We start from the raw sequence: 13,068 nt of genomic DNA on the forward strand, positions 1-13,068 counted from the left end.
CTAAGTACATTTACTCAAGTATTGTCTGTACTTAAGTACAATTTTGAGGTATTCTTACTTTAGTGGAGTATTTCAGATTTTCAATACTTTTACTTCTACTTACTGTAGATACTTCCATCTCTGAGGAAAAGATTGTACTTTTACTTCACAACAATTATTTGAAAACTTTAGTTACTTTTTAGATTTGTATTACTAAACATACATTAACCACTTAAGCTCTATATATATTTCGGCTGTATAAATGGCAGGTCTACAAGCTCACAACGCGCCGCAACGCGATTGAATGATTTTTGTACATTTTGAAAACTTGAAATGGGACATTCTACATAATTAGTACTTTTACTTTTGGTACTTAAAGTATATTTTGATGCCAATACTTTTGTACTTTTGCTCAAGTCAATTTTGATTACCGGACTTTTACTTAAGTAAAGAAATGTAGTACTTTTCCCACCACTGATAACCTAGCATCGGTCTAAACAATATACTATCAAAAATGTTAACTTTAGTTTGAAACTATAGGATGCCATGTAAACAATGAACCTGGTATCATCATGGTAGCATATCTGTCTAAATAGCATGCTATCTATTTATCTATTACATTTTCAACATTGTTATTAATTTTGTTCTTTAATACCCTGTTGTACAAAGAAGTGCGTAGGGCTTAAGCCATTAAGCAAACGTGGAGATACAAGGTTTATTCTGCCCGACAGCATATAATGATCATATAAATACCTCATCCTCCATTAGGCAGCAGACACCTAATAACAAACAAATAGTCCTCCTCATAACTCATGTGAGTAATATTATCTTATTTACCAGCTTGGCCGCCCTTGCTGCAAACCCTGCAGTTGAAATATATAAAACATAATGACTGCAGGACGGGTGTCTGTTTCAGCAGCTGTGCCACTGGCTTTGTGCTAATTGTCTAATAATTAGTATCCTTAATCCAATAAGACCGGGAACGCATCTGTGTCATTTTAAGATTTCTTTGGCTATTCAAAAATAGCAGATCTACAAGCTCATAGCGCTCATGAGCTTGTAGATCTGCTATTTTTTGAAAAATCATGGAACATTTGTGCAAATCTTTGAATATTTATATATCAATGTTTTAAAGCGAACATTTTTAACTCCGATCTTCTGGGGGTCCCTGGAACAACATATTTTCAGATGGGGGTCCGCGGCCAAATACATAACATTTTGGGGGTCCTTGACATGGAAAAGTTGGAGCACCACTGATATAGCAACATACTGTTAGGATTTACAAAACATGTTTAGATATGTATTTGACGCCATATCAAATTATGTTGTTCCAGGGACCCCCCAGAAGCAAAGATTTGACATACAAATGTTCGCTTTAAAAATCTATATATATTCAAAGATTTGCACACATTTTCAAGATAAAAAAAAAAATAGCAGATCTACAAGCTCATAGTGCGGCACTCGGTGCCGCGCTATGAGCTTGTAGATCTGCTATTTTTTAATAGCCAAAGAAATCTAAAATGACACAGATGCGTTCCCGGTCCTAATGGATTAAAAATATTAGATAGGACAGACCTTTATCGCTGCCTCAAGGGAAATGAGGCGGCCTTGGAGTTAGTTACAGCGCCGTCTTACGAAATACAATTAAAGAAATTGCAATTGGGAGTGAGTCTGCAGTTCTGATTGCAATGGAAAGTGTACTTGAAGTACTTAAGTAAATCTACAGTTACTTTCCACCACCACTGCTTTTAAATGAAACCTGTGTATTTTATGACGGCAGCATTTTCTCATTAACCCCTTGTTTACTACAACACACATTATGTAATAAACTAGACCTGTGCCCCGCTTACTCCAGAATGATGCAAGTTGGGAACGACGCAATACCCGTTATATGCCAGAGTACCCATTGTAACCTCCTGTCTGTGTCCCTTTTGTGCCCATATATGGAGATCCCTGATGTTATCAGTATATGGCCATATATGGTCATGCCCACATATGGACATGGACATATCGAGGGGGAGGGGGAAAGTGGACTGACTAAAAGTAATCAAATGACAGGTGTGGGGGAATTTGACAGGTGTGGGGAATTTGACGAATCAAGCTTAGGCTGGGGTTGTCATGGCAATCAATTGGGCACTGCACTCCCTCGGGTGTCGAAGGGAGTCGGACGGTCGAAGTCGGACGGTTGAACGGTTCTCGAGATACGTGGATTAGAGACATACATACGTACATACATCTATACATACATACATACATACGTACATACATACATACTGTACATACGTACGTACGTACATACATACGTACATACAGAGATTCGGTGCATGTATTGTAAGATATGTCAATTTTATTGTAATGTATTATTTATGGGTGGATGAATAATTCACATTAAGAGTACAGAATGCGATGATCTCATAAGTAATTGAGTAGTGTTCCATTGTGTACAGCATTGTTAATTCAGCGCTCAATGCCATTGATCATAATGTGATCAGTCACGTAGAGAGATTGCAAATCTCATATGCATGGGCCATTTTTCTTTTCAAGATTGTGTCCTCGGGATGAGATAAGAGAACGTTATTGTCCATTATATTTGCATGAAATTGCCTTTGGGACTCTGGCAACGCAGTGGTGAAAACAGACAAACAAAAACAGAGGGATAAAATACATAAATAGATACAATCGTTGCTGTTGACAGAAACCTTGTATTCTCAGTGTATTTCAATTATTTATTTATTTTTGCAAATGAAAGTCCTACTTCATCATACAAGAGTGTCCCACAAAAGTACTTAAAATAGCCGATCCACAAGCTCACAATGTGTCACGCTGCAACGCGATGTGAGCTTGTATGCGATGGGACCAGTTGCATATTTCTTTTATATGCATGAAACTTTATATGCATGAAACTGTTGCTGTTGACAGAAACCTTGTATTCTCCATATTTCAATCATTTATTTATTTTTGTAAATGAAATTCCTTCTTCAGCATACAAGAGTGTCCCACAAAAGTACTTAAACGAGTAGTTCACCCAAAATAATCCTTATTTTTGATCAATTTCACACCCCATGAAGCATTGAATTTGTGGCACCGAGAAACACACAGCACCCGTCTGGCACAACATGTGAGCACAGTGGAGTGTGTGCGTGTGCGTGTGCGTGCATGTCTGTGTCTTAGCTGCCCATACTGTGATGATATTGGCTGCCAGTGTGGGCTATTTTAAAGGAGTAGTTCACCCCCCCCCAAAAAATACCTATGTTCTATCAATTACACACCCCATGAAGCATTGAAATCATGGATATATTTTAGTTTAGCCAATAATTTGATGACCGGCGGAAAGATGCTAATGTATCCGATAGGAGACAAAAATAATCTCTCTTTTCTACCGGAGAGACCGCCGTTCATCTAATTATTGGCTTAGGAATGCGACAAAAACAGAAAAATCTCCATGAATGCAATGCTTCATGGGGTGTGTAATTGATAGAAAATAAGTCATTTTTGGGGTGAACTACTCCTTTAAAATAGCCCACACTGGCAGCCAATATCATCACAGTATGGGCAGCTAAGACACAGACATGCACGCACGCACACACACACACACACACACACACACACACACACACACACACACACACACACACACACACACACACACACACACACACACACACACACACACACACACACATGCACGCACTCCACTGTGCTCTTATGTTGTGCCAGACGGGTGCTGTGTGTGCCTCGGTGCCACATCTTAATTACACCATGGGTGCCAGGCCGTGTGCCATCTCATTATACCATGTCAAATCTCATAAGAGAGAGAGAGAGAGGGGAGAGAGGGAGAGAGAGAGAGATGAGTGGGATATCATGAAATATGCAACGCAACCAGAGAGGAGGCAAAGAGAATGACAAGGAGGGAAAATAAAAAGTCAGAGAGAAAGAAACGGCAATGAAATACAGTTGATCAAGGATGTCGTGTTCGTGTGTATCTTAAGGTTTCAAAATGATCCCTCTGACATTTCTGATGTCCTGTCAGAACAAGTGAGGAGCGAATTTATGAAGGTACGTTGAAAATGGATGAAGTGGTCCTTTAATGCTATAGGGAGTGGACACAATAGGCTTCATGCACAGCAGCCATATTGGAAAGAAATCGGGCCTCTTCCTTACTTCCTTCACAGGTCTTACCAATTATACTAACGAAGGCTTTGTTCCATTTAGAGTAACACAGTGTGGTACTCAGACTTTTATTTAATTTCAAGGACCCCCATAACTCTGAGAGTGTACATTTGTACACTCTCAGAGTTACACACCCGTAAGGGGCCATTTGGAACCCCCTCAGGGAACCATGAGGGTCCCTAGACCCCAATTTGAGACGCACTGGTGGAGCAGAGTGTTTCCTTTCCAGTGAGCCAACATGCACATTATCAGCACCCTGACTCTGTCTGACCAGAATGGAACAGAGCCTTGTTATCTTATCTTATTGCCAGACCCAGGGGGTCGGGCCTACATGAGGCTTTGTCGGTCCCCCTCTCCAAACGTTTTCGTCCATACATGGGCATAAAAGAGGTCTGTCTTCTGTCCTCTTTTTGATTGGCCAAGCTTAGCGTGACTTAGTGCTCTGATCTTTCAACCACTAGGGGTCTGGCAGTACCAGGTCTCCTGGTTCCCTTATCTTATCTTATATATATACTACTATAATTGACAAGGCCTCCTAAGTATGTCCGGGGTTGGTCAGCACAGGATCTCTCCACTTGCCTCCAAACACAGACTATTGATCAGAGCTCTGGCTATTATTTAGGCTTCTTACCCCACCTTGATCAGTGATCAGACCCTGATTGGCCTATCAGACCCTCAGCTTGACTTGGTAGGGCTTCGCATGACGTGGGTGCAGAGAAGGCTTCCCTGATAGGCCAATCAGACCCTCAGCTTGACTGATTGATTGGCAGGGCTTCGCATAACGTTCATGCCGGACTTGGCATGACGTGTGTGCAGAGCTATTGTACGTCTACATCTCTGACATCTCTTACTACATGTTAGCCACAGTACCAAAAGAGAGGAGAGGAGAGGAGAGGAGAGGAGAGGAGAGGAGAGGAGAGGAGAGGAGAGGAGAGGAGAGGACAGGGAGGGGTGAGGAGACGAGGGGAGGGGAGGAGAGGAGAAGGGTGAGGAGAGGAGAGGAGAAGGGGGAAGAGAGTGGAGGGGTGAGGAGAGGAGGAGAGGGGGAGGGGAGAGGAGAGCGGAGGGTGGAGGAGAGGAGGGGGGGAGAGGGGGTGGAGAGGGGAGAGGAGAGGAGAGGAGGGGGAGGAGAGGAGAGGAGAGGAGAGGAGAGGAGAGGAGAGGAGGACCACTCAAGGGGAAAAAACATCTAGATGTGATCTCTAGTTAGTATAATTGGTAACACCTAGAGTCCCAAATTTATTTCCGATATGGCTTCTGTCCATAGAGCCTATTACCATCCCCTGGAACTCCAAATGACGGCCCCCACACACCCCCTCCCCCTGCACAATAGTAATAGTTAAAGGGATAGTTCCCCCCCAAAATGACTTTTTTTTTTTCTATCGATTAGTCACTCCATGGAGACCAATAATGTGATGACCAGCAGCGCTTCCGGAAGGAGACACGAAGAGTCTCCTTTGTGTCGGTTCCGGTAGGAGATATTTATATATTTTTGGGTGAACTATCCCTTTAACCACGGGAAGTCTGGTGTCGGGGTAAGTGTTGGCGGTGTTCTTTTATTTTTGTGGCCATGCCCACAGGGCTCACAGGGCCAGCCAGGCAGACGGACGGACAGAGGGAGGTGTGTTGTTATGGCGGTAAAGCCCTGAACAAGCAGCCCCGCCTCGGCATGCCGGACTGGGAGAGGAGCTGGGTCAACTCTCCCAGAGCCAAACACAACGCCATGTCCCTTTCATTTAGTTCCACGCTGCGCTGCCTTTGTCCCGCTGTGGTCTGTGTCCAACAACACACTCTCACTCCCAAAGGGACTTTTTGGGACGAATGTGACCAAAATGTAAAAACGTTTGACGTGAGGGGGGTCCCCTGGGGGCAATGTTGATTTTGTCGACTAAAACTATGATGAAAAATGTTGGTCGACTACCTTTTTTCACTGACGAAAACTAAATAAAAACTAAGCTACGGTGACTAAAACTAAGACTAGATATTGACAATTTCGTCAACAAATAAAAACTAGACTAAAATGTTAGTGAGGGACTTTAGTGGAGAAGAGATCCAGTAGAACTAAAAGACAAGTCATTTTATGTTTGGTTGCGCTCTGAAAATAGCAGATCTACAAGCTCACAACGCGCCGCATTTTTTCGACACGTTGTGAGCTTGTAGATCGGCTATTTTCAGCACGCAACCAAGTGTAAAATCTGGCATTACGACGCCATCAAGGCACCGCCAACATACATTTTAGTCGACTATATCAACTGTAGATTTAGTCGACTATAATCTTTTGATATTTAGTCGACTAAAACTAGACAAAGACTAAAACATTTCAGATGACTCAAATATGACTAAAACTAAATGGAATTTTATTCAAAAGACTACGACTAAAACTAAATCAAAATGTGCTGTCAAAATGAACACTGCTCTCTATCTTTTACTGTTTCTTTTAGAACTTAAAGACGGGGTGCCGTGATTTTCAGTGATTTTTCCCCCCCTAAAACATAATCATCAGGTATATTGGTTGTACTAGGAGGAAGATTTTTTTTCCAAAAATATACAGAAATTGTTAAAATTATGTTTTTATGTGGACACGCCTCCAGTTCATTAAGTATACCTGGTTCTCACCTTAGCACCTCCTCCACCACCTTAGCACCACCCACCTGTCCTAGTCCCTCCTCCTCCTCATGCCCACACCTGTTGTGTTATGATAATGAGGGGGAGGGTATATTTTTACTATGTCACTAAAGGGCTGTTTTTCTATTGGCACGTTTCACCCTCAAGGTTTCAGCCTCCAGGTAGAAACTCAAAATAGTCAGAGAAGACATAAAACTCCATAAAAACACCACCAGGGGGCTTAATGAAGTTCATAGACACATGAAAAACAGAAAAAGTGCAAAACCATGGCACCACCTCTTTAAGAGAGAGGAGAGCAGGAGAGAAAATAAAAACACAACACAGAATAGGTACAAGACAGTACAGTGTTCTTAAGATGCAGCTCAATAGACTAGTTTATGCAACAAGGAAAAGTAAAATCCACACGGTTGACATCATCACGCGAGGTTAATTTGCAGGTATGAACATCATGATCTGATTGCTTCAGTTTTGAGCGAACGGCTTGTGCTTTCAGACAAACACAACAAATGGAAACGGAAAGATGTTAATCATCATGTCGAGCAAAACATCCCTGCTTCCTGCGCTGTGAAATTGAAAGTATCAAGATAAACCCCCGTGCAAAAGAGTTATTAAGCACTTAATCTCTCAAGACAGATTCAAACCCTGCCTGTGTTTACATCCTGTTTAAAACTCTCACTTGTACTCCTTGGCGTTTGAAAATTCAGTCTGAGAGTTGTTGTTTTCCACTAGGCTTTGTGTCTATATGTTGTCCTGTTAATTGTGAATAGTTTTTTTGCTCTCTGTATTTTTTTTTAGTGTACAGCACTTTGGTTCAACACTGTTGTTTTAAATTGTGCTCTATAAATAAAGTGGATCGCATTGGATTTTCAGGATTCAAATATAAAAACAACAGCAGATCCACAAGCTCGAAACGTGCCGCTTCGCGCCACGTTTCGAGCTTGCAGAATCTTTTATGTAACGCTGTAGTATGATCAAGTAGGGCCTTAATTTACGGAAAAACATAACAAGTTAAAATATGGAGATAAGAGGTTTCTGCCCGACAGCAACGCTATGCATAATCATTCATCTCCAGTTTAGCGCCATTAGTCTCCTGAGGGGGAAGCCTTCAGCTAGAGCTGATAATCTGCCTCAGCCTGGATGATGCCAGTCTTCAGGCCATGTGAGTCAGTGGTGGAAAAAGTACTCACATTTTGTACTCAAGTAAAAGTATCAATACTGCAATGTAGAAATACTCAGTCCGGAATAAAAAAAATACTTGAGTAAAAGTATTGGTAAAAACAATGACTTAAAGTACCAAAAGTAGAAGTACTCATTATGCAGAATGTCCTGTTTCACAAGTTATCATGTGTGTAAAATGTATAAACATCTTTAGAAAATAGCCGATCTACAAGCTCACAATGCGTCGCTATGCGACGCATTGTGAGCTTGTAGATCGGCTATTTTCAAATGGCCAAAATGTATATAGGGCTGAAGTGGTTAATGTATGTTTTGTAATAATAATCAAAATCTACAAAGTAACTAGTAACTAAAGTTTTCAAATAATTGTAGTGGAGTAAAAGTACAATATTTGCCTCTGAGGTGTAGTGGAGTAGAAGTCAAATTACTGACAACTGGAAATACTCTAGTAAAGTAAGAATACCTCAGAATTGTACTCAAGTACAGTAATTGAGTAAATGTACTTTCCACCACTGCCTCCAGCTAGAGCTGATAATCTGCCTCACCCTGGATGATGTCAGTCTTCAGGCCATAATATTATGAGCTCACAGAAAGTCTTTCCTACAGTGAATCACCGCTTGTGTGTTCAACATATCGCCGCTGTACATGTATGTCGAGCAGAAACCTTGTATGTCCAAAACCGTTATTTTTCAGGAAATGGCAAAAAAAATAAACTGTGTTCCAGTGGATCCAGTGAAGTTATCATTTATTCACAAGCTCTTGTTAATGCTTTTCATTTGGTTCTATATTCATAAAAAAAAAACACAGGCGGACTTAACTGTTTTAAAGCTCACAACGCACCACGACGCGGCGCGCTGAGAGCTTTTACATCCGCTATTTTCACTACTTTTGCGCGATACTATCATACGACAAAGTAGGGCATTCATTTGTGGGAAAAAAGCTGAAAGATTTCTTCCCAACGGCAACACATTATCCTTGTCTTCTTGTGTAACAAGGACTCCTACTGTACATGTCCATGTGGTCCCCATGTACAGTATATAGACCCTATGGCTTTATCAGTGTAATCATCCACCCTAGCGTGCACGTACCTGCTGTCCATGCATCTGTGCAGTGTTGCCATGTCCGCTTATCATAAGTGACTTTGGGCTTATTTTTCGGTAAATTTGCTTGTAAATAATGGTAGTTGCGAGTTGTTTTTTTTGGGGCTCGTTTCTCAAGCATAGTTGCTTATTTGGGCATGTTTAAAAGCAATCTGACAACACTGCATCTGCGCTTGATTTTCGGTGTGGCTCAGATGTAAGCAGGGTTGGATTTGGTGAGGGGGGGTTTATACAGTATGTCTCTGCTTTTGATACACCCCCTCCCCCCACCCTTCTTGTCATTTATTTTCATTGCTGGTGGGGAAGTGTTTTATCCCGGCTTATGTTCACACTGAATTAAATTTGTAGGAGGAGATGTGTGTGGCTTATACACTGCGGTTGTTTTGACAAACAGTCACCACACTTAATGCATTCCTTGCTCGTTGTTTTTTTTTTATTGTGCTAGCATGATAGACAGTATTGCTGTGTTGCTTACATCACCGTGTACTTTAAGGTCAGTGTTATGCAGCCTGCAATGTTTTTTTTACCCTGCTGTAGTTTGTAACCTGAAAAACAAACTACAATATCATGGATGTATCATATACATGCAGCTCTGTTATTTCCCCCCCCCCCCACCCCCCCAACAAGTCATCATCATTAACATGACGTCTGTTTTGTGAGAATGTGTTGAAACTCCTCAGTGTCAGGTGAAAAGACGCAGGCAGCAGGCAGTGTGAACGATATTACAAAACTAAATAAACTGGGGAGAAAAAGGAGGAGAAAAATAAATAGCTGGCAGCTCATGACACCTTAACCCATTAAGTCCGGGAACGTACCATTATTTTATACTTTGGCCTATTAAAAAATAGCAGATCTACAAGCTCGTAGCGCGGCACCGAGTGCCGCGCTACAAGCTTGTAGATCTGCTATTTTTGAAAAAGCTTGAACATTTTGTGCAAATCTTTGAATATATATATATTTTTTAAAACATGTTTAACTCAAATCTTTGCTTCTGGAAGTCCCTGGAACAAATATATTTGACAAATGTTCGCTTTAAAACATATACATTCAAAGACTTGCACACATTTTCACGATTTAAAAAAAAATAGCAGATCTACAAGCTCATAGCACAGCACTCTGTGCCGCGCTATGAGCATGTAGATCTGCAATTTTTGAATAGCCAAATAAATCTTAAAATGACACAGATACTGTCCCGGTCTCAATGGGTTAAAGTTGGAACACCTTGTCATTTTCCTGAAGGGTGAGAGGAGGAACACAGTCTTCTCAACCTTCTGTCTCCTCCTCTCACTATACTGTAACAGTAACAGCCTCTCCTGGATGAGGAGTCAGAGGAGTCAGACAGCCCATTACCGTGTGGGTTCTGTACTCCTCCTCAAGCCAGGCCTCTGGCACATTTTGCCATGTTTCTAGCCTCGCCATGACATCTGACTGACTTTTACCCTCTTCTCTTCTTTTTCCTTCCAGGCACAGAAGTCGTGGATAGAGAGAGCGTTCAGCAAGAGAGAATGTGTCCATATCATAGTGAGCACCAAAGACCCCCATAGGTGAGTAATATGAGAGCTGTTCATGTCAAAGATTTGAACACATTTTCAAAAATCTGCAGATCTACAAGCTCACAGAGTGACCCGCTATGAGCTTGTATATCTTCTATTTTTGAATATAGCCAAAGTATAAAGTATGGTTAAAGTGGCTAAAAGGAATGTGACGCTATATATTAACTAATTTAGCTGGGGACCCCCAGGGGTCCTTGAGGAGGGGGCACCAGGGGGTCTCAAAGTGGGGTCTAGGGAGGGATATATCGTCTCTGCCGGGTGGAAACCACGTACTGTAGGTCCAAAAATGCTACTTTTCAGGATTCAAGTTCAAAAATAGCAGAGAGAGAGAGATCCCAAACAAATCATTATTCTATCACGGAGCCCTGAGGCTGTGGCTGTAGCTGAGCTGTCCAAGAGACCTGGCATATATCTGGTGTTAAAGTAGAGGCCCGTTTGACACCGTGCCACCTCGTTAATTCAACTGTGCAAACAGTGCTGTGCAGAATTCACATCTGGGACACAGGGGCGGATTATGGCTTGTGCACGTGCACAGGGGCCCTGGAGCCAAGGGGGCCCTGGCACTTTCCACCTGAAAATCAACCTTTTGATTAGTCAGTCGGAGACCCCTCGGTCCATTTCATCTACTTCCACTAGGCAGATGTCAAAATAAAACCTGTGTTGTCGTCTAGTGACATTGCACGTTTTCAATTGTGTAAAATAAAACGCACTCTTATTTTGAAAGCCTCCCAGTTGTTGGAGCAAATCCGATTTCTATTAAAGCCACTTGACAAGCAAAACAACAGACCTGGATTAAACGCAAGAATTTGGCAAAACTTCATATTTACGATAAGAAAACCATGAGCTTGGGATTTACACAATGTAGACACTTTGGAAGTGTGTTCTCTCTTTGGACCTTGGCTCCGTGGCAGCAGGTGAGTCTAATTATCTCATCTGGTTAACTTGCCTGGTCTTGTGCTCAGAACTACTGAACACAGTCTGCACACAGTCTGTTGCATTGTCGTCAATTAAAACAAACTGTCTGCCGTCATGTAGTTAGTTGTCTTAATCAACGATATTGATTTAAAATGCTCAATATTCATATGGCTCTGTTAAAATCCCGAATCTGATTCGACCTTTTCAATTCTGATTCGGGTACAGCACTAACTTTTGGGGGGAATGTGACTCGGCCATTGATTTCTGTCTGGACCAGAGCTCCATTCTCAACAAAAGTTAGTCAGCGTTACAATAACTAATGTGCTGTAGGCTACACATGTAAAGAACAAAACAGACCTTCAATGGCAAGAATTTAACATGGCAAAAGGGATATAATTTGCATGCTGTATCTGCATGTGCATTTGTGCTATCGTGCACACGCAGTTGCGTTCTGGTAGCTGGCTGAGGGGACCGTGGTGATTTTGTGCACAGGGCCCATTTTCATAATCCATCCATGCTGGGTGGGATATAATTTATGTCGGGCAGAAACCTTTTATCTCTGTATTTCAATTTTCTTTTATTACGTTATTTCATATATTGATTCCTTACTTTGTTGTGCAAAAGTGTCACGCCTAATAAATCAAAAATAGCCAAACTACAAGCTTACACGACGCGCTGTGATGTGACGCCTTGTAAGCGTGTAGATCTGCAATGTTTGCTATTATTGAAAATGTTTGAAAGCAAAAGTGTGTGTGGGTTTTATTCACCTGTTTCCTAGGCTGTGTGTTTTCCACTTCCTGTCGGATTTCATTGGATATCATTAGTCATCTGACCAGTTTCATTTGATTTCATTGGATCAAATCGACAGGAAGTGGAAAACACACAGGAAGTGAAAAGCCTAGGAAACAGGTGAATAAATATTGAGGGTTTTGGATGTCTCTAAACCTCGTATGTCCAAAACTGTTACATTTCAGCATTGAAATTCAAAAATAGCAAAAGTAGCAGATCTACAAAATTTGTGCTGCGTTTCGAGCTTGCAGATCTGCTACTTTTGATTATTTTGTGTGACGCTGTAGTATGATGAAATAGGGGGCATTAATTTACAATGTAATAACATGAAAAGGTTATTTCATTTTAACAGCAACGATATACAAGGTTTCCACCTAACAGTCTCTGTATGATAAGTGAGCACAGGGGAGTGCAGACCTGCGGAGGCGGAAAGGCAGTGGTGTAAAGTATAGCTAAGTGCATTTACTCAAGTACTGTACTTAAGTACAATTTTGAGGTACTTTTACTTTACTGGAGCATTTCCAATTCTCTACTTTTACTTCTACTCCACTACATCTCAGAGGCAAATGTTGCACTTTTACTCCACTGTTACTCCAATTATTTTTACTAGTTACTTTACTTAGAATCTACTGTAGTTAGAATCTAGTTACTTTGTAGATTTTCATTATTATTACAAAACATACATTAACCACTTCAGCCCTATATATATATTTCGGCCATTTGAAAATAGCCGATCTACAAGCTCACAATGCGTCGCATTG

General features: G+C 41.4%; 2 protein-coding genes across 3 annotated transcripts in view; both read left to right on the plus strand.

The window, feature by feature from the left end:
- LOC308087919 (H-2 class II histocompatibility antigen, E-S beta chain-like) overlaps positions 1–13,068 on the plus strand; it is a 662,842-nt gene that overhangs the window by 263,270 nt on the left and 386,504 nt on the right. The window lies entirely within an intron of this gene.
- trpm3 (transient receptor potential cation channel, subfamily M, member 3) overlaps positions 1–13,068 on the plus strand; it is a gene marked incomplete at both ends in the record, with an annotated part of 344,779 nt that overhangs the window by 162,088 nt on the left and 169,623 nt on the right. For both annotated transcript variants that reach the window (XM_080432157.1, XM_080432158.1), the window contains one exon: positions 10,515–10,594. In XM_080432157.1, coding sequence (XP_080288283.1) covers positions 10,515–10,594 — 80 coding nt within the window. The remainder of the gene's footprint in view (positions 1–10,514; positions 10,595–13,068) is intronic.

Source organism: Gymnoscopelus braueri (genome assembly GCF_963280865.1).
Source record: "Gymnoscopelus braueri genome assembly, chromosome: 7".
Classification (NCBI taxonomy): Eukaryota; Metazoa; Chordata; class Actinopteri; order Myctophiformes; family Myctophidae; genus Gymnoscopelus; species Gymnoscopelus braueri.